The 23,193-nt window shown below is 43.6% G+C and overlaps 1 protein-coding gene across 2 annotated transcripts in view; it reads right to left on the bottom strand.

The window, feature by feature from the left end:
• Window positions 1–23,193, bottom strand: part of FBXW8 (F-box and WD repeat domain containing 8) — a 112,588-nt gene that overhangs the window by 70,008 nt on the left and 19,387 nt on the right. For both annotated transcript variants that reach the window (XM_055404327.2, XM_055404328.2), the window contains exons 3-4: window positions 11,421–11,585; window positions 7,476–7,564 (exon numbers count right to left, since the gene is read on the bottom strand). In XM_055404327.2, coding sequence (XP_055260302.1) covers window positions 7,476–7,564; window positions 11,421–11,585 — 254 coding nt within the window. The remainder of the gene's footprint in view (window positions 1–7,475; window positions 7,565–11,420; window positions 11,586–23,193) is intronic.

Raw genomic sequence — 23,193 nt, forward strand, 5'->3', positions numbered from 1 at the left:
ACATGCCTCCTCACAGCCAAAAAAACCAAACCATAAAACAGGCGCAATACTGTTACAAATTCAATAAAAACTTCAAAACTGGTCCACATAAAAAACAAACAAAAAAGTCTTAAAAACACTTCACCCTCTACAGGACCATGCTCAAACAGCCACCTGCAAACTAAGTCACAAGCTCCTTGTGATCAAGTACTCACGGCAGCCAAAAGGAGCCTAGTTACGGGGGCCTCAGGCCAGGAAAGCGAATGGTTTCATCTGTGTGGCTGCCTCCGGCCCTGCACTGAGCAGGATTCTGAAGCTGTACTGCGCGCAGCTCACTGCAGCGGACTTCCCAAGCCCACTGCTGGTTTGGAGTGAGCAGGGGCAGCGTGGGCGTGAGTCACGAGCACCCTTCCTCCACGCAGCACCCCCTCGCTGTCCCTTCCAGACTCAGCTAAGGAGTCACTTCTCCGGAGAAACCTGCCTGGCTGGGAGCCTACCTGGTGCCGCTCCCGCGTGTCACGGCGCCTGCTCTTCCCCTGCCGTGCTCTCTCTCACACTAGCCTTTGACCACCGATGACTGCACTGCTTCGGCCTGTGAGCAAGGGAGGTGGACCCCTCCCCCGAGCAAGGAATGAGTCTGCACTGTTCCTCTGTGCTTAGTACATGCTCACGAATCTGACTTAAACTGAAAAGATGAAAGTGGTTTAAAGACTACAACACAATTAGGCCAAGGCCCCTGCAAGTGCAGAGCCCACATTTCAAAAAATGTTTATGCCCTTAACATGCAGAGGTTTTACGAACAAGTCACATACTCCATACTTTCCTCAGTAATACCAAAGATTACAAATCAATGAAGGCAAGAGTATTTACTGTTTTCTATGAAACACAACTGTGTTGTTATTATGCAATTAACAAAATGAACTCAATCCCACAGTGCAGTCTTTCTGTGGAAATGCACTGCTGCAAACATCAAGTGCAGCTTAAGATGCATCAATTGAGAAATAATGAACATCTTAATGGACCTTATGAGATCCATGCACTACACACTCAAAACTGTTTTCCATACATCTTGGTTAATCACAATCAATAGAGTCAGAGTCAATGATGATTATGCAGAGTTATTGTAGCTGTGGCCCTTCCCATTATTCCTTGGAGAACCCGAGATGGATAAATGCAGCCATGAGTTCACCAGTATTTATTAAGGATATTCCAGAGCTCCTTCATTAAGGACATAATAAATGTGAAGCTCTCCTCTGGTCTCTTATCAATATCTTACCTCAGACTTATTTACCAGAGAAGCATGTACACCTCACAGCAGAAAATAAATAAATAAAAAGTATTTTTAAGAAGAGGTCCCTAACGGGTAATGATTGGATTCCTTATGGGAAACAGCTCGACATCATAATAAGCAGCAGCACAAAATCTATATAACACAAGGTTGAAAGGAAAACTGTCAAAAGAAAGAGTTTTTTTTTCTTTTTAAGGGGGAAAGATAAAGCAAGTCCTTAGTAAGTGCAAATACAGGGTGACATTTATCTAAGGCAATTTTTATCACCAATCTGTATTTACAAGGCATCTGCTATCATCTCAAGAGCCTCAAAGTAATCCTAGGTATTATATTATCTAGTTTTATACATTCACATGAAGCTAGCAGACTATTAGAAACACCACCTTGAGGTCTTCAGCTCCTGAACAGAAGTGTTTTAGAATTCAGGGCAAATATACACTACTTCAGAGAAAAGCCGTATTTTGGCATGGTTTGTGGTCAATACTAAGGGACATTTTTAATTACTGGGAAAAGTGGTGGAAAAATGGCTAAAAGCAAGATATTTCAAGATTACCTTAGACACATGCCTATGTCTGAAGTATTATTTTCCAACAGTTCTTAGCTATAAACAATGATACCATTCCAAGAAAAGTGTCAATAGGCAAAGTGAACCCCGAGATTCAGACACCCAATTTAACATATATAGATCAGAAGCTCAAAATGTTGCTTCACGTCTACAGAAGACTGGCAACCCTCTTGACTCCAGGTCGTGTGGACAGAGTTTTAGTCACAATAAAAGCCAGAAGAGCAGCCAGAGGTCACTGTGACTGCTGGAGACATGTAGGCAGCTTTGCTCTACGTCTTCCTTGCCTCAAAGGGAATGGCGATGGGGAAAATCAATGTAGATCAAATGGGACAACGGGGAACTTCTTAGGGAAAGATGACTGCTAACACTTGGTGACATTCAATGATAGAGATTTCCCTCCAACCATACATACTTGGGGGTGAAGAGAAACACAGATACACAGTCACCATTCTTTTCAGTACAGACAGGAAGCGTACCCTAAAAAGGCAGATCACCATAGTACTTAGGGGTGAAGAGAAACACGGATACACAGTCACCACTTTTTTCAGTACAGACAGGAAGCATAACCTAAAAAGGCAGATCACCATAGTACTTGGGGGTGAAGAGAAACACGGATACACAGTCACCATTCTTTTCAGTACAGACAGGAAGCGTACCCTAAAAAGGCAGATGACCGTAGTAGAAAACAGAAGAGGGGTGGGAGGAGCATTCAGGAGTATTGAGAAAACCTTGACACAAAAAGGGGACTTGATGCCTTTTTTTAAATTGAAAGGGGGTAAAATGGTCCTCTAACATGAACAGAAAAGTGTGCTTTCCTATGCAAACTGAAACGCTGCAGACTTATGAATCTTAAGTAACAGTGAGGAGGGAGTTTATTGCAAAACACACCACGGTATACTCCTGGGCATCTGATAAAAGCTTCTGGTGAGCTAATAGCTTAATGGCCGGCACAAGGCCTCCAGTGAGCCCCCTGGTTGACTTTCTCCTCCAAGTTTTACCTGAGATGCTCTCCTTCACTAGATGGCAGTAAAGCAAACATATTTCTGGCAAAGTATGCCTAGCCCTGCTTCTCAGGTTATAATGTGGCCTTTCTGAACTCATGATGTCATCTGTTTTCAAAACCTGTAACTCTCAGTGTGACTGTGGAGAAAGTGGACTGTCTAGGTCCCACAACACAACCCAGGACAGGGACGCTCTCACAGCCTCATCCCTTCTGGTCTTTTCCCTCAATGATAAACATGTCATTTGGGAGACACTCTACAATTCTCAGAGCTCTCACCATAAAAAAAGAAAAAGAAAGAAACAACCACCATGCTTCCTAACCACTTATTATCAACCAACTTTCCAGGTAACATCTCCTTCTAAGCCCAAGGACGGCACACACTAAACCTCACCGCGTTTCAGGAGCGCTACCAGATCACAGAGGAAATGCAGACAGAGGCTCAACTCTGACAGAAAGAGAAAGGTGGATTCTGTACACAGACCGGTGGCTTCTCGGCACAAGTTACTCTAGGGTTAAAGAAATAGGAAATCTTAGCGGGCAATAAAAAAGTCCAAGTACAGGCTGTGTTTGACTCACATACTTTGTCACAGTCGCAGGGACTTCCAACAGCAAAGAAAAAACTGTTTCTGGTATCTTCTGGGATGCTGCACACACTGCCAGGCGGCCACGCGACACCACGGAGAGGTGAGAGGGGGACCCGAGAGGGAGTCTGTGAGTCAAAGGTGCAGCAAGGAGGCTTGGGAAGCACAGTGTGCGGGGGGCTCTTCCTGCTGTGTGTGCCTGCCCTGAAGCTCCCTGGGTGCTGGGACTGGTGTTCTTTAGGCTCTGCAGTTACACAGCCCCCACCATTGTAAGGGGAGCACAGTCCACAATAGCCAACTCTTGTTATTTATGGCACTGACCGAGAACAGGAAGGCACGCTCAGGAGAGCAGGTTTGAGGGACAGTTTGAGACTCCAAGGCAAACAGTTAAATGGAAAAGAACTTGAGGATTATTGAAAGCATTTTGAGATAATTTTTTTTTTCCTTTGGCCACACCATGCAGCATGTGGGATCCTAGTTCCCTGTCCAGGGATCAAACCTGGCTTCCCTGCTGTGGAAGTGCAGAACCTTAACCACTGGACGGCCAGGGAAGCCCCTAAAATAATTCCTTAATCTGGAAAGGATAAAAATCCAGCCACCAAAATCCAGTAACATGCATTTGAAAACAGAAACATAAACGGCACACACCAAAAGCCATAATGGGAGCTGTGCTAGCAAGCTGGAGATGAGGTGGCTTTCTCTTCTCCATTTTCTAACAGTTTTGCAAAGACAACATGGTCTTACTGCTGTTTTCATTTTTAACAGAAAAGAAAGGTCCATACATGTCATAAAGGAAAACAAAATGACACTATAATAATAGACAGGCCATCCAAGCATGCAGCCAGGGCTGGAGATGGCAGTGAGGCGCCAGGCTCTCACGTGCCCCCTTCAGAAGCACAGAGGGGTGGGCAGGGCACATGTATCAACCCCACTTCCCAGACCTCGGGAGTCTCCACGACCTCACACAGGAGGAGCATTTCAGAACAGAATCTCTAAAGTTCCTTCCAGGTTTCAAACTGTGTGATTCTACGTTGAAAAGAACTAGGAAATCAGAACAGACAAAAGAAATCCGGAATTCCTCCAGTTTCTCATGTAACATGTAGTATACAGGTTGGGGGAAGGGAATCTATTAAGTGTTAACACTCTTCTTCAGATTAAAAAATGTATTAGTACTACAGGGAGCTTAATGAAATGCTATATAACACCTCGACTTTTAAAAGATGCTTACAAATTAACTGGGAATTTACATGACTATAAAGTTTAAAAATAAAATAACAACATAAGACAAATATGTTTCTGTGAAGCCTCAAAGCCGTGTGGTTAGCTGCGCCATGAGCTGCAGATAATCACTTCCCTGGGAGGCATGAGAAGGGGCGATGCTGGCATGGGAGGCAGTGAGAGTAAATAGGCTAGTGTGCCATGGAAGCTCTGGGAGGCAGCAAGACTTGAGCTAAGCCTTAAAAAATGGAGACAGGGTTTCTTTTGGAAGTGATGAAAATGTTCAAAAATTAGATAATAGTGGACAGTTATACAACCTTGTGAATGTAGTAAAAATCACTGACTTACACAATTAAAAGGGTGAATTGTATGGGATGTAAATTGCATCTCAAGTTTAAAAAGACATGGTCAGAGGTAACTACAACAGTATGGGGGAGAAAAACCAAAGGTACCCTGGGAAGAGTAATGAGGAAAAAGAGAAGGTTGGAAACAAATTTCAAAGGGCTCCAAGCATCAGGAAAAGGTAACTGGAAATTATCATCCATGAGGTAGGAAGGGAAACAAACACTCATGGACAAGAGGGAAAGATCAAAAGCTTTGAGAATAATGTCTGCTTCCTCTGGTGGAAAACAAGCCTCAGGTGAGAGGCATCCACGTCCTGTTCACTTGACAGGGACCCGAGTGTCTCAGAGTTCATGAGCAGACAAGCATTTGACGGGCACCCTGGTTCTGCGTGAAAAGAAGACTAAGGCAGAGCCAAGACGGGGTTAGCCCCGCCTTTATGTGCAACACACATCAGTCTAAGTCTGAGCAACGCAGCTCCAAACCAGGGTCACCTGCAGAAAAGACCGAAAAACTGAGAAGCTGGGAAAAGATTCTGCAACAGAATCTTCAATCACATAATGAACAGGTTAACATGCAAACATGGAACATAGGTTACCTGCAGATATATAAAACTAAGCCTCTGAACAGATTCCACTTGCATAAAAAATAGAGAAGAAGGAAGGGAAGAAGAAAAACAGGAAAAATGCATGAGAAGTAAATGAGGAAGAAATGGTGGGGTAGCCACTGTCTCTTTAAGAAGCTCCTTGGAGATACATAACTGCAGAAAGCCTGGTGAATACAACATTGATTGAGAATGAGGTAACCGCAAACACCGCTGTTCTCAAATGAAAAGGGATTCAAGATCTGACCCAGAAAACAAGCATCGTAACCACCAGATAAAATTTTAATGATAAACACAAGATGTTGTATATACAAGCAAGATTGAAGTATCTGAGGCTAGGCCATCAACGTAAAGTTCTCTTAGAAAAAGGGGCTGTGAGGAGCCTCTCTGACCCACGGATCAAGTTTCATCTTATCGATCCACAAAACTCTGCCATCACTGTGCTTTGTGCTGGCATAATCTGTGACGCTGAGCAGGCCTCAGGGGAACAGAGAGGCAGGAAAAGAAGGACCGGTATCTGGACTCATGGACAGGCTGCCTTTTGTAAGGTCCACGTCCAGATAAGAAATTCATAATTGGCTTTCAAGAGTCATCTTCCCTATTTCAATCCCTTTCATGACTTTCAGTTCAGTCTCAACAGTCTGTTCTCAAAGGCCTCTAACCAGGAGACCCCTGTAAGCCAGAAGGACCCCAGTCCCTCTGGGAGTTACTAAGGAATCAGAATTAGCAGGTGAAGAGGACCTCACCTAGCATGACCTCTCAGGCCCACACTTGAGTGACAGGGGCAGAAGCCTAGTGCCACACTGATAACTGGATGGACAGAATTCTAGATTTCTAGTCCATTAGTTTTTCTAAAAGTAACAGTTTTATGGCACTGCCGAGAAGGGCATTAACCTCGAAATCATGGCCAGGAAAACACAAGCTAAAGGAAAGTGTTGCTCCTAAGGCATAACCTGTTTAAAGCAAAATACTTTTACAAAGGTACTACGAATCCACAAAATTTTAAAATAAACTGACTCTTTGAAATTTCAATTCAAACAACACTCTTCAAGGAATGCTTCTGAAGGAGTTTTCTTTCAAAGGAAAAGGCTCTCCTATGACTATGTTGTTAAGTCCAAGGTTTCTTTCTGTTTGTCCATCCAGGGAGAAACCTCTTTTGGGTGGCTCACTTCAGAGTCAATCCAGACCCAGAAGTTTGAGTGTCCTGGTCTCTATGGCATTAGGTACACAACGTGAGACTCTAATTCAAGACATACTGATTAATCCAAAAAAGAGAATCACCGCCTTAGAATACATTAAAGAAACACATAAAAACACCTCTCTGATAAAACATGAAGAATTCATGAAAGTGGTTTTTGGAATAGAAGTCAAATTCACAGAAGCTAAAATTAAATTTCTCGGCAATGGAGACAGACACGTAATAAAACTCCCATTTCAGGAGAAGTTAACTGCAAATATGAACTGTGTGGTAGGTAAGGAAGATTACCTGTGTGGCCACAGCCCTTCCTCATAATGAAGGCTTCAGAACGAGAAATCAAGAATAGGACCTGTTTCTGCCAACACTTACTATTCTTGCTTGAGTTTTTTATGTCTTCATAAAGAACAAACTGTTGGCCTTAATGAAAACCTAACATAATAACATGCCACAAGAGTCATTTAAAAGCTCAAAAGATATGAGACAAATGGATTACAGAGCAGCCCCACCCCACTTGCTTCAGAGCCCTTGACTACTGGAGGACACAGTCAGGGGCTCCGTCTTGTCTCCACGCGGGCTGTGAGTGGGAAGGCACGCGCTCCCAAAGGTAGAATAAGGTGGCTGAGACGCAGAGGGTGGTCCGTGAAAAGTGAAAGACCTTAGGATGAAGAGTATTAAACGAAAAACTGTTTTCGCTTACCCAGCAATGACAACGCCATCATGAGAATGCACATCACATAAAACTGCGTCGGGAATGTGTTCCAGCTCACTCACGGCGCCTTTCCGATTCTGCATGAGGAAAGGGGTGCAGTTTTTACTATTCTCGGGATGGCAAGGAGACAAAGCATTTCGCTCTCACCTATATTCCATGGTGGACTGTGTCCACAGTTAAAGAGACTCAAAAGGACACAGATGACAACCAACATGTTAAGCTACCAGCGCTTATGAGCTGCACACACTGAATGGAACTAGACTGTGAGACACTGACCCACCCCTAGGGGATTACAGGACGTACAGTACTTCACTCTGCAGAGGCTGCCAGTGAAGAAATACATAAAGGGTATTTTAAAAGTTCAGTTTGGTGGAGAGAAAGTAGTAAATGGTATTTTACCTGGTAACAGCTCTCGTAAGTGCTCTCAGAATAAAATTAAAACATTCAAATCAGGGTAGGGGGGAAAATGAGAGAAGACATTATTTCTGATTGAGAGGTCAGAGGAAATGGTTTATAAAGGAAACCCTAAAACCCATAACACAGCAGCTCCTGATGTAGGTGAAGAGAGGCAAGAGGAAGATGTATTTTCCAGTATATGCCCTTTGATGACTTCTGATTTATTGTATCATGATTATTGATTCAAAATATACACAAATAATTATTTTTAAAATAAATGGACTCTGGAGGTATAGAAAGTATTTACATGTGGGATGTTGGGAAGGGTGGGACAGTTAAGCCAAAAAGCAGGCATGCATAAAGGTATTCAAGAATATCAAGCCGTCAAAAAATATAAATGCATAACTGAATCACTTTGCTATACACCTGAAACACAATATTGTAAGTCAACAATACTAAAATTTAAAAAGAAAGAATACCAAGCCATCTATAACTTCACCTTTGTTGTACCAGCACAAGGATCAGAAATAGTATGAGTGCCAAGGACAGTTCTGCGCACACAAGTTTCCAAAAAATGGTAGCTACTATAACTATCTATATCATTATCAGGAGACAGAGGATGACATCCATTCCATTAAAAGCAACATTTATTAAGCAGCTGAACTCCAGACGCTGCGCCAGATGATCTGCTCAGGGATTGCACTGAACTCGAGAAATGAGTCCAAGGCTGAAGGACACAACTGGACATATCCAGGTGGGGCTGTCCTACTGATATGAGACATGGGAGGGACTGCAAAGTCATCCATGCAAGGACCATGGCCAAAGTGAGAAGAACAGCAAGCTCTTTTGAGAGACCAGGCAGTGAAAGCAAAGGAGAGGGTCTATGCACTCATGGCCTCCACTAAGTTCAGTCACGTGGCTTCCTCTCCGTTCTGGGCTCCAGCCCCACACTGGTATTCTGGATTAAGAGACCCTAGCACTCCACTGTGAAACAAGTGTGTGCAAACACCAGGGAAAGGAACACCATTTCACCTTTGCTCTAAAGTCCAGGTAAGTTTGTGCATTCACAGGTCACCCTCTATGTGAAGTACTGAGAACCCTGGGATCCCTTCTGAGCTTCCCCAGACACTGACCTAGGAGATTCCAAACCAAATCACCTTCCTGACCCATCCAGAGGATGACCAGGGATAGCACCAAACCACAGCGTCTGTGCCAAAGTCAAGGCTAACTGAGCTGCAGACATGGGCCAAGCCCTGTGGGAGGAGCATTAGATACCATTAGACAGTCCTCTTTACTGCAGCCTGGAGAGCACAGCTACTCTCGGCTCCACATTAGAGATGGGAAAGCAGAGGCACTCACAGGGAAGGCATCCTGCTCTCTGCTACCTTTCATGTTTTCATAAGGATTCCTTTCATTCCAGAATCACTACTGTTAATGTGAGGGCCGTCACTTGACACTTGACCTCTACAGTCCTTACAGGTAACAGTGCAGGATGTGGGCCCAAGACGCTCCAAAGAGAAGCCTCCCTCCAGTCTGACTCCAGTTCATTCAAGCAACAACCTCCTATTGAGCACTTACCAAACACATGGCTTTGTGCTTGTTAGAGAAAAACAATAAACAGATGTTCAGTTAAACTGTATGCAATCTGTACACAGGCATCAAGTTCCAGATGCTATGAGGCAGGTCGTTAAACAGCTTCACTTCTGCCCTCTCCAGCCCGGATGAGGAGGGCACACCTGCTTCCCTCCCTCATTCCCTCTGGTGTTTGTAGGTGTGTGTGCTCAGCCGTGTTCAACTCTTCTGCGACCCCATGGACTGTAGCCTCCCAGGCTCCTCTGTCCATGGAGTTCTCCAGACAAGAAGACTGGAGGGGCGATCGTTTCCTTCTCCAGGGGATCCTTCCAACCCAGGAACTGAACCTGCGTCTCCTGCATCTCCTGCACTGGCAGGTGGGGTCTGCCAGGTCACCAGCTGCACCACCTGGGAAGTGCCCGTTGTCTCTGGGGCAAACAAAGAACTCAGCTGCCGTGCTCTCCCTTAGGGTCTGAGAGTCGTGAACTTGAGCCATGGTACATGGAGTATCTCCAGCTCTTGTGCTCACAACTCTCAAAAGCATCCCTCCTTCCTGGACAGACTGCCCTCCTCTCAAGCGTTCCTTAAATTATGGCCCCTCCTGCCAGGGTTAGACCCTTGGCTTTCCTATCTCCAGCCTGTCTCAGCAGGTTTGCTCTCACTTATGTCCTTCACACAGACCGACCAAGCAAAAGGGGAAGAGGGGGCCTCCACCTGGTCTGGATGCACTTGGCAGGGCAGCGGGACTTTTATTTAGTGGAGTTGTCTTTGTGGTCTAAGGACAGCTATGCTAATTCTCTTTGGAAGGGTGGCTCTCAACCAGGGGTGATGCTGGGGGAAGGAAGGGAATGCTTTCTGGCCTGTACTGGGGAGAGGCTGGAGATGCCGCAGAAGCAGAAGATCCTGCAACGCCAAGGACAGCCTTCACTAAAAAGGATCTGGCCCCAGATGGTGCCAGCACTGGGGCTGAGTAGTGCCAAGTTAAAGGAACACTGCTCTTATTGACTTTGCTAGGAACTGTGACACTACCCAGGATCTAGAATATGGTCGCTAATCAGGTTGTGAGGTGACTGGGGACAGACGTGCACACAGGCAGTATGTCACCATCAGTAATGAGCAAAAGCTTGTTCATCTCAAAGTCTATTAGAACTGACTTTTACAGGAGGGGAAAAGACAATACAGTTCCATTCCTTCCCTCCACCTCCACCTGAATATCCAGCCACCCAGGTGGGAAGAAACGGCCAACAGGCTGGCATCTCCTCATGCCTCAGACAGCTCCATGTAACACTGCTCCTGACAGTGATTTCTACAGAAACACTTCACTGGGCAAATGCGTAGCTGTGATCTAATATTTCTGTAGAGATTTTGAAGTGATAAACATTATGGAAGCAAGCCAATAGGTTATGTGAGGGAAGGGAAGACAGTACTTAAAGATGCTTAGTAATCTCCCTCTTACATTGACTGGAAAGAGCACTTTCAGCCCCTCTTTTGTATTCAGGTGATGCTTTCTTGGTCCATCCAGGGAAGACGGAACACTGAAAGGGGGCTGCATGGAGCACCACTCCAAACACCCCACCATCAGAGGGAGGTGACTGGCACCTCAAGCTCACCTCCTCTCCTGAAGGACAAAGTTTAGTCACTAAGTTGTGTCCGACTCTTGGCGACCCCATGGACTGTAGCCTGCCAGGCTCTTCTGTCCGTGGGATTCTCCAGGCAAGAATACTGGAGTGGGCTGCCATTTCCTTCTCCAGGTCTGAAGGACAAAGGATGCTCCCAAATAAGTGGCTGGAAATGAGGGCAGATACTCTAATGGTCAACAAGCCACTGTCAGCTGCAGGGACACTCACCACACCCTTCTCTCTGCTTTCAGCAGTGAACCTCAGGTTGAAACTGGAGGGACTCAGGGTTTCATCCTGGGCTTGGATTCCTGGGTCCCTGCAGGTAATGGTACTGGCCACTGCCTACCTTCCAGTTGGTTCTCAACATGTGCTCCTTGGCTCGGCACTCTTGGAAGACGAGCTTCCAGCAAGAATAGTCGGAGATGCTGCTCTCGGGGAGGTGGCCCTCCTGCTGGCACAGCCTGTACCACAGCACCTCGTCTTCCGCAATCACCCTCCAGGTCTTGCTCACCTACAACAGCCCAAGTGACACAACGTCAAGTTCTGCAATTAGAGACATTCCTTGTCATCCAAAAATCAATCAACACCTTTCTTTATCACTGCCCTGGGTTTATGGCAGTATAAAATGTCTCATTAACAAAATCCTCCGAGGCGAAAAAATTACAAGCAAAGGTTTCCAGTTTTATCTTTCAAGATTTCAAAATTGCTGTCCTACCGACCTAATGCCACATTTTAGACTACTTGGTTATTTTATAAATACACATGGAAATACAAGATATAAAGAGAAAAATATACAAAAATGTAAAAGACAAAAAATACAAACTAACATGTCAACAGATACAAAATCACAGCTTTTCAGAACAGAATCTCTGCTTTTTACTAATAGGCACTTGTATTTCCATCTTATAGAGCTAGACACTGATGACCTCTGAAGTAAAAAGCTGTGATAAAATTAATATCCATAACCCAAACTTCTGGTCCATGTGAGAAATTCAAATTCATTTTATGTGTGAAAACTCAGATTTTTAAGTGTGTAAATAAAAATATTCAACAGAAAAGGCAAGCTATTAACTAGGATGATAAGATCTGATAGAGAGAAATGAACACTATATCTGGACTGGATTTCAAATCCCAACAGTATCCAAAGGAAAGGACCGTTTTAGCCATTAAGAGCTTTGTCTTCCAAGCCTAACTTTGGGAAACGATGGATTTTCTTCATCATGAGAGTTACTGTACAAAGTTGGGCAGACTGTAAAGGATGGACTCTGCTGGCAAAATGAGACACTGATGCAGCAGATCCACATGATCTGAGGTCTGCAACACATTCTGCTTGCTGCCCACCCAGAGGCTGAGCCTCACTTCTAATAAAGTCATGACCAGTGGTTCTCAGTAACCTGTGCTCCATAACACTCCCTCGGGGCTACTTCAAGACATCAAATACTCAGATAAGAAGAAAGAGCATGAGACACAGTGAGACAGAGCACACAGCATGTGCCCGGCAGACTCCCATTACACAAGGGCGCCTCATTTGATAAAGTGCTGCTGGAGAGTTAACTTTCTAACTGCAGAGTGAAGATCGCTGAAAATCTGCTCCTCGAAAGCACCAACAAGAATACTGCCAAAAATCGTCAAAAATCAACCTTTCCAGAGCTCCAGAAATTAACTAAAAGCTTGTAATATTCTGAGGAGCATTTATTCAAAGAAAACGGCTGAATCTTAGTAAGAATGGCAACGTTTGTGTTGTTTTCACTTGCATTAATCCCATCCTCGTCCTCCAGCTCCATGGTAGCCTTGAAAACCAAGAGTCTCCAACTACAGTAGCTGTAAAAACCAGAGGTCTAACAACTCCCAAAGAGGTCAAATGGGTTTACAGCTCTCCAAAAGTACCATCAAAAATGTCACTCTTTGGTCTGTCTGGCAGCTTGTTAGAAAGTTCTGTTCTCAAGGCTTGTCTTCATCTGATCTGACTTAGATCTAACTCTGTCCTATATCCAGGGCATTTGTCATAAAAAATAAGGGACTGCTGTTTAACAGTGCAGCTGCCTGACATGGCACTACCAACTAGGGCTAAAAGGAGGCTGATCGAAAGACTTAAAAGGAAAACCTGGGGGACTGGAACATCCCATTATAAATATGTTCAAAATACTAAAGGAAAGCATGTCTAAAGAAATAAACATATACGCACAATGTCTCAAAAAGTACAGAATATTGATAAAGAGATAGAAATTATTTAAGAACCAAATAGAAGTTTTATAGTTGAAAAGTATAATAACTGAAACAAACAAAAAAATCACTAAAGGGGCTTAACAATCAATTTGAGCTAGAAGAAGAATCAGAAAATTTAAAGTCAATTAAGATTTTCCATACTGAGAAAGAAAAAGATCAAAAAACAAAAAATGAACAAAATTAACAGAGCCTCAGAGAACCATGAGACACCATCTGAGTGGACCAATATAGGCATTATAGGAGTCCCAGATGGGGAAGGAAAAAGAAAAAGGAGTATAAAGGACACCCGAAGAATTAAGGCCAAAAACTCTCCCAGATTTGAGGGAAAACATTCATCTGCATAGCAAAGAAGCTCAGCAAACACCATGAAGAATAAACTCAAAGAGACTCATACCTACACACAGTTAAACTGTTGAAAGCTGGAGACAGAATCTTGGAAGGATCTAGAGAAAAAGACTATTGCACAAGATACTCCATACTTCTCCTCAGAGATCATGGAACTCAGAAAGCAGTGGCATACTGCATATTCAAACCACAGATAAGAGACAGCCAATCAACAAATCTATAGGCAGCAAAACGATCCTTCAAAAATAAAAGGAGAAATTAAGACATTCCCAGATAAACAGAAAATAAGAGAATCCATCTGGAGTAGATCTGCCCTACAAGAAATACTAAATACCATATTTTGACTGCCTAAAGGCAGTCCTTTAGGTTGAACTGAAAGGAAATATACTTTATTTTCCAAGTAAACATCACTATAAAGGTAAATATAAAAGACAGAATAAATGTACTTGCATCACTTTTCTTCCATCAGATTAAAAAGACACAGCCTAAAACTGCTGATGGGCTTATAAAGATAGAATTTGTACACAATAATAGTACAAAGGAGAGGGAACACAGTTATGCTGGAGCACTTTGGTTGTACTATCAGAATTAAGTTGGTATTAGTCAAAACTAGATTGTTTTATGAGGCTCACTGTAACCCCTAGGGCAACCATTAAGAAAATAACTCCAAAATATGGTACAAGAAACAAAAGAATTAGAATGGTATGCGAGAAAAATATCTAACACAAAAGAAGATAATAGTATTAGAAAAGAGGAACAAAAAAGACATACTAACAGTTTCATAAGTTACTGAGGGCAGGCATCATGTTTCCCCTTAGTCATTTCTTCACTGGTCTAAATAAACACTACACATTTCCTTCAACCAACTGTCAGAGAACTAGCTCCCATATTCATTACCTCTGAAACATACCCGCATGTTTATGCGTCTGCATCGTCCCTCTTCAAATGTGGTACTTGGGACCCCAGATACACAACTTTCAAGTGTCATCAACAGAAGGATTTTATCAGATACTAATTTGCTACTTCACTTAAAGATACAATGCAGAACCCACAGTCCAGAGCTTCTGGAGTCCATTTATTTTAATAAATATTTAAGGCAGACAAAGTTATATATTACAAACACCCATGGACACACCACCCTGCTTAAGAAATATTACCAATAAACTTAAAACTCCTATGTATTTCTCCGAGTCCACATCCTTTTCTCCCCAACAGTAATCCCAATTTGGTATTTATCAATCTTCAGTCTTCTTAAACACCAACTGTAATTAAAGAAAAAAAAAGCCCCCATTTCTTGCTCTCACACTATCATGTTTTAGATTCTTAGCTTTCTAAACTTCCTATTCATTTTAAATCCCAGCTCATCACACATACCCACTCCCAGCATTTTATATCATCTTTGCATTTCAATTCTGTCATCCATTATATGTACGCTACTTTTCCTTTACACAAGTCATCTGCAAAATGTAGTCTGTGGGCCTTCATGTCTTAATTATTAAAAAAAAACTAACCAGGTTGGAGCTGACGACACAGCCTGTGGCAAAGCACTAGAGCCCTCCTCCCAGGCTGAGAGGGATTCATCAAGCAGCCCACCCTGGGCATGGCCACAGCATCAGTTACAAATCCACGTAACCACACTGTCATCCCACACTTCTCCATCTCAGCCATAAGGGCATCGGGGAAACAAACCCTCATCTGATCACAAGTGGTCAGGCAATAAAGAATAGGATAATGACTCAATAACACTGGAGTCCCAGTTCTGACTAGCGAGAACACCATGGTTTTATTTTTGGCATGTCTGGTCCACAGCTGAGCCTGTCCATGACACTGGGTGGTGTCTGTCCATCTGTCTGTGCCAAAGGGAGTCTCAGCACTAGTCAATCAGGCAGAACAGACAGGGACAGACCAACATCCGCTGTGATGAAGGTAGGCAACAACTCCAATAGCTCCAGAGCACAGTATTTCTCCCACAGGCCCCTGGAATTCAGGGTTAAATAAAGTAGAAGATAGGGTGAGCACACAGACACCCTCATGGTTTCTGAAAGGCACAGACAGCTGACCAAACTGAACACACAGCAGTTTACTCTGATCCCTGGGATACATCAGTCCTTTTTTTTTTTTTTTTGGTAACAATTGTAAAAGGTAAAATTTTGTAGAAATTATGAAATGTAACTACCAGATGAGAGACTCACAGTAACTAAGTCATTAATTTCTATTTCACTACACACTACACAGCACTTGCCAAAGCATAGTCAGTAGAATAGCAGCTCCCTAACTTTAGAAAACGATTCTCAGGACTTCCCTATGGTCCAATGGTTAAAAATATGCCTTGCAATGCAGAGGACATGGGTTCAATCCCTGGTCAGGAAACTAAGATCCCACACGCCAAGAGGCAACTAAGGCCTCAGGCTGCAGCTGCAGCTGCTGCTGCTGCTGCTGCTAAGTCACTGCAGTCGTGTCCGACTCTGTGTGACCCCATAGACAGAAGCCCACCAGGCTCCCCCGTCCCTGGGATTCTCCAGGCAAGAACACTGGAGTGGGTCGCCATTTCCTTCTCCAACATGTGAAAGTGAAAAGTGAAAGTGAAGTCGCTCAGTCGTGTCAGACCCTTAGCGACCCCATGGACTGCAGCCTACCAGGCTCCTCCATCCATGGGATTTTCTAGGCAAGAGTGCTGGAGTGGCTTGCCATTGCCTTCTCCGCAGGCTGCAGCTAGAGAAGCCCATACTCCACAACCAGAGAAAAGTCCATGTGATGCAATGAAGACCCAGCACAGCCAGATTAACAAATAAAAATCAAAAGGATTCCATGGTCACACAAGTTTGGAGAACACTGGTTTAAACAAAACTAAGCAGGACTCTTCACTGTGGGAACTCCTCAGAGCTTTTAACAGACTGACATGTGCTGCCTATCTCTAAGAAGGAGATAGAAGCAGCTGTTGTTTCTCAAACATATCTGGTTCCTGAACTTTTCTAACAAGGACTGTCTCGAAAGCCTAGTGCCCTCCAGAAGGCACCTTAGAGAATGCTGATGTGTGTTATCACCAGCCAAGAGATTAAAACCCATGTTGGGCGCTCACCATACAATAGACACTAAGGCCAGCAATTCTCATCCACTTTCCACCTTAACCTGTCTCACTGACACCTTTTGCAGGTAGGTAACACCCCAAGACGTGCCCAGATTGGGGGCTACCTCCCCATGGCCAGGGGAGCTAGAAAGAGGAGTTCCAGTCTCTGCCCTCAGAGCTACACTGGATCACAAGACTAGCCCTGAACGGGGTAATCTTTGTAATTCCGGAGTTTAAAAATTAGCCACAAGGCTGAACTTTGTTAGATGGAGCCAGCGAATCATCAGCATCTCAGAAGAATCCAAATTCAGCACTCACTGATTACAAACTAGAATATCCCAATTAAACTCAACATTCTAGATGAGGTTCTACCAGTACTGCACTGTACAAAGATCAGTCACTTTAAAACAGAAAAACTTTTCAGAGACTTTCAAGAGCTCTCAAATATGTCAGACCTTGTAAAAGTTGGGAGCTGAAAACTTTTTTATATGTATCAGCTTCAAAGAAAATGCCAAGTATTCTCAAATAACACAATCTGAAATCTGTACGACAGGGTTATGGGATGAAAACCCAAGAATAAAAAGTTGATGTTTCTGTGCATCATCCCACCAGCAACCCCCAAACCTCAGGGCTTCTTTTATAGAAAATAATATTCAGGATAAAGTTTAAACCCTGGATAACAAACAGTAAAGCTCTTTGAGGGATTTAAAAAGATTAGAGGTGAGAATAACTTCCAAAAAGGGATCAGGATTGTACTTACAATTAGGTATTAAACACAGAAACATGCCAACAATTTCTTTAGCAAACTGTAAAGGGAGGGTTGCCTTTTTATTCTTCTTTAAAGGAGAACAAAAATGACAGGCTTTAAGAATTTCTTTTAAGCCTGAAAGGGGGAAAAAATCAACAAGAAAAAGACCTAGTTAAACTTACACAAGTAAATTTTAGAGTCTCAACAAAGGGAAATCTAATTGTTTTGATTTCTTAAGTTACATTAAATCTAGAAAGCTTACAAGTCTGCATTTTCCAAAGACCTAATGGTCTTCCTTTAATACACTGAGATTGGACTGGCCCTGCCCAGTAAAAGTCCCACTGAGTGAGCCTCAGCTGCAAGAATTTGCTAATAAAAGTGTCTCCAGCATTTTGCTTTATAGCACCACTATGAATTGTAGCATTAGAAAAAAAAAAAAGCCCTTGGCTCAAAAACTAACTCATTAACTCTGCCTGGATTAAGGTTACCAGTGGGGCCCACAACAGGGGAAAGTGTCATTGTTCCCGTCAAGCAATGATGTACGAAGTCTACCTGGGGAGAACACTGCTGAGGTCCAGCTACTAAACCCAGGAGTCACTTCTCAGTCCTCCTCTCGGCTGACTCACAGTACCACTCATTATGCTGGATCACCTTCACCTCCTTGTAAAATTCTCTTCCTTGGTTCAGAACCTATGCATACTGGGTTTTCTTCCCACTTCCCAGGTACTACCTTCTTAGTCTGCTTATCCTCTGATCACTGTGGTTTACAGGCTCAGTCCCCCAATCTCCTCCTCCATCTACACTTGTGTCCCTGGTGAGCTAGTTGTTTCCTGGCTTTAAATATCATCCATGTGCTGACAGCTTCCAGATTTACATCTTCAGTCCTGAGTGCAACCCAGAACTCACCTGCAGCTTTACATCCAAGCACTGATCTTTGCTCATCCCACCACTTTCCCCTCCATCACTAATGGCAACTTCACCCCCTGGTTGCTCAGGCCAAACACCCTGGAGTGCTACTGACTTCTCTTTCTCTCCCCACATCAACACATAAGCAACCCTGATTCTGTCCACTTCCACCAGCCAGTCCTGATCCAAACCATCATGGGGGTGTGTGTGTATGTACATGTGTGCTCAGTCGTGCCCAACTCTTTACAACCCCATGGACTCTAGCTCCTCCATCCGTGAAATTTTCCAGGCAAGAGTATGGAAGCAGGTTGCCATTTTTTACTTCAGGCCATCTTCCCAACCCAAGGATCAAACCAGAAACTCGCATCTCCTGCACTGGCAGGCAGATTCTTTACTACTAGCGCCACCTGGGAAGCCCCACTGTGTGCTCCTGGCAGCCTTCAAACTGATCTCCTAGCTGAAGGTCTTGTCCCCCAGTGTATTCTCCACATGGCAGTCCAAATGATCCCTTTTAACACATAGGTCAGACCTATTACTCCTTGGATTAAAACGCTTCAGTGGCTTCCCATCTCATTCAGAACCCAAGTTCAAATTCCTTTTATTCAAGTTCCACAGATTAAGTGCCTTTCCAGTCGCGACCACCTCAGCTTCTCTTCCCTGGAGAAGGAAATTGGCAACCCACTCCAGTACCCTTGCCTGGAAAATCCCATGGACAGACGAGTCTGGTAGGTTACAGTCCATGGGGTCGCAAAGAGTTGGACACGACTGAGTCACTTCACTTTCTTTCTTTCAGCTTCTCTTAGCCCTGTCCACTCACTGTATTAGTCCTGTATTAGTTTCCTACTGATATTCGAACAACTTATCACACTTATGGCTTAAAATAACACACATTTATTCTCTGACAGTTCTAGAGGCCAAAAGTCTAAAATCAAGGTCCTGGCAAAATTCCCTACCTGTCCAGTGATGAGGGCTCCACGCTTCTACTGCAGGGGGCAGGGATTCAACCCCTGGTCAGAGAACTAAGACCCCACAGGATGCATGGCCCAGTCAAAAAATAAATAAGTAAAAGTGTTGGCAGCCAGGCTGCATTCCTTCTGGAAGTTTCAAGCAACAAATCTGTTTCTTTACCTCTTCCAGGTTTGAGAGGCCACCTACATTCCTTGGCTTGGGGCCCCTTCCTCTGTTTTCAAAGCTAGAAACGTGGCATAAACCCAGAAACATGGCATCTCCCCTTCTTGCTGGCATCCCCCCTTCTTGCTGACCTCCTGCCTCCCGCTATGGAGCTTTGCAAGTTCACTGAACTCACCTGGATAATCCAAGATGACTCCATGTCAAGATCCTTAACACACATCTGCCAAGGTCCCTTTCCAGTAACACATTCGCATCACAGGTCTGAGGACAAGCACATGCACGTCTCTGGGAGGCCAATACTCAGCTACCCCAGTCGAGCCAACTCTGACCTTCCTGCTATTCTCAAACACAACAGCTGCACTCACCTCCAGGCCTTTGCACCTGTGATTCATCTCTGCCAGAGACGGTCCAGCTTCCTGTTTCCCTCCTTTCAGTCTCTGCAGAAAGGCCACCTTCTCTGTGACATCTTCCCCAGTCACTCTGAAGTGCAACCCCAACATCATCTCTGCTGGTCTCTTTTCTCTACAGAACTGACCACCACCCGATACACTCTATATTCAATCCTGTATTTACTGCACATAATTGTAAAGCTTTCTAAAAGGTGGGGGGAATGGGGTTTCTGTTTTGTTCACTGCTGTACTCACTGTCTAGAGAAGGCAATGGCAACCTACTCCAGTACTCTTGCCTGGAAAATCCCATGAACTGAGGAGCCTGGTAGGCTGCAGTCCATGGGGTCGCTAAGAGTTGGACATGACTGAGCGACTTCACTTTCACGCACTGGAGAAGGAAATGGCAACCCACTCCAGTGTTCTTGCCTGGAGAATCCCAGGGACAGAGAAGCCTAGTGGGCTGCCGTCTATGGGGTCGCACAGAGTCGGACATGAGTGAAGAGACTTAGCAGCAGTACTCACTGTCTAGAACAGTACATACATGGCACATAGCAGGCCCTGAGTAAATTATTGAATGAGAAGAGTAAGTCCAACACTGTTTAACACTTAAAAAAAACTGGATTGCTTTTATTTTCAAAGGTCAGCTCCTGGCATGTGCTGTCCTCAGAAGGCTCTGACTTTCTTATTGAAGTATCATCTCTTGCTTTTTTATTTTCTTTCTCGCTTAAATTTTAATATGGAAAATGTCCACCACACAAAAGTAAAGTGAACAGTATAAACAACTCTCAAGTCCCCCCCCAACTCCGTTCAAATGATTATCAACCCTCCACTGACCCTGTTTCATCGAGCTCCCCATCTTCTTTCTGGAGCTGCTCTGCTTTTCCTTAATCCCATTTACAAGGAGCAGTCATTGCAACCCGGCAAATTAAAAGAAAACGCCTGTAGGTGCTTGGGTGTCAGGTGCGCACGAGCCTCCCTGAGAGGAGTTTGGGGGCAAAGGTGAGGTTAGGAACTGAGGGAACTCTGCCAGCAACCGCAGGTCCTCAGCATCATTTCTGCTCTGAAAAATCAACCCAGAGCGCTTGGCCCTGAATCCCCAACTTTTAAACATATCATTAAGATCTGCAGCTAGAAAAAGTCTGGTTTTAGTTTCTCCTATTTGGACATCTGGGAAGATCATAAGATCACATTTTCCTTGAAACTTGAAATATCATAATCTAATAGACTAGGCTTTAGTTCCAGAAGTACTTCTTTATTTTGGTAACACCTACTTCTTGCTTGCCAATTTTTATCATAAATCTTACGTTTTTAACCTTTCCATCTTCCCTCTTTTTCATGATTACATTCTTTAAGCACATTTTTCTATGTCTTACTTGAAAAGCATGACCTTTTTGCCTTTGCAGCTCTACAGCTAAAATTACACATTAGGAAATACACATAACTAAAATATATGTTAAAACTGAAAATGAGAAAATAAAATTACAGGGCTTCCCTGGTGGCTCCATGATAAAGAATCCACCTGCCAATGCAGCAGACACGGGTTCGATCCCTGGTCCAGGAAGATCCCACATGCCATGAAGCAACTAAGCCCATGCACCACAACTACCGAGACCGAGCACCCAGAATCCTTGCTCCGCAACAAGAGATACCGCTGCAGTGAGAAGCCTGTGTCACTCGAGAGCAGCCACCGCCTCATCACAACCAGAGAAAAGCCCGTGCAGCAACCAATACCCACTGCAGCTAAAAATAAACAATTTTTTTAAATGAAATCTCTAAAAAATTGTTAAAATAAAATTAAATTACAGAGATGGAGAATAAATTCAACGTTTCCAAGCATTAGTGAAGGGGAAGGGTATAGCTATAAAAGAGTAGCAGGAATGCTTGTGATGAAAGTTCTGTATCTTGACTGTGTGGTCACTCAAATCTACACACATGATAAAACCACACAGAACCAAATACACACAAATAAGTGTGTGTTAAACTGGTGAAATCTGAATAAGCTCTGTGGACTGTGCAAATGTCAATCCCTGGTTTTGAGACCATGGGACAATTTTCCAAGACACTGATAATGGAGGAACTGGGGGAAGGGTACACAGAACTTCTCTGCACTATATTTTGCAACTTCCTATGAATTTAAAATTATTTTTAAAGTGTTTTAAATGAACACTGGCACATACTTAAAAACCTTTACTTCTTAGAATTATACAGTAGTATAACAGCACACTTATTTTTTCTCATAAAAAACAATTCTGAAATCAACAATTTTGTCATTGTTACCCATTTTAAAATACTACGTTGGAAAGATTGGAAATTCTGTGGACATACACACACTCATACAAAGAACATAAAATTATAAGTAGCAAAATGATAAACTGCTCAATGAGCTGTCCCACGCATAATACCTTACTAAAAGCCACACTGCTTGAGCCATCTCAGCGTGAGACTCTCCCACAGAGATATAAACCCCTTGAGGGCCAGGTATGGACAGCAACAGGCTAGGGAGGCCAGTATCCAGAGTCCACAGGGTCACAGACTAACATGGGGGGACTTAAGTTCTGAAGCATCAAGCCTCACAAAGCAGAAAGGAGATGAAGTCAGAGCCAAATCAATTCTCCAAGTCTGTGGCATAATGAAATCTCAGAAGTCCTCCCCAACCAGGGTTTCTTACTGTGAGTCAGTTACCAATTTGGCATAAAGATCTAAGCAAACAGGTTTTCTCCAAGGGCACACATATAGTTCATGGTGCCAATTCCCCATAACTGGCCCAACCAATTTCACTCAAATCCCAAGGCGGCTAGATTAAAAGAGAACCAGAGGAAAACAGTAAGACAGAGAGAGCTAGCCCCCTCTAAAATAAAATCATAAAGCAGCAGGACGTTCCATTGAACAGAAGGCCCTTTCCCGTTTCAAAAATAAAAACACCGTGAGAAACAAATGAAAATGCTACTTATTTTTATTACTTTGGGGTTTTATTTTAATGCTTGAAAAAGAAACAAAGCCAAGTCTACAAACTACTGGCCATCCATTGTCCTTCTTGTGCAAAAGCTCAGAAAACAAACAAACAAACAAAAAACCCTGGCTTCACAGATCACAGCCACCTCAGGGGTTCCAGTTAGAGACATTTTCTATTCTTACACATGTGCTTTAAAAATTAGGTTCAACAACAAAAAAAATCCAAATCAAACTGGCCCAAGAGGGAAGAATTCTGGTGGACAACTGGACTACTGTGTTGCAAATTAAACTGTTCACACCTGCAGAATAACCTCACCAGCATAACCAATCAACCCTGGAATGCAGCCCCACTACA

This window comes from Moschus berezovskii, chromosome 19 (genome assembly GCF_049115385.1).
Source record: "Moschus berezovskii isolate FMDL1 chromosome 19, NW_MosBer_1.0, whole genome shotgun sequence".
Classification (NCBI taxonomy): Eukaryota; Metazoa; Chordata; class Mammalia; order Artiodactyla; family Moschidae; genus Moschus; species Moschus berezovskii.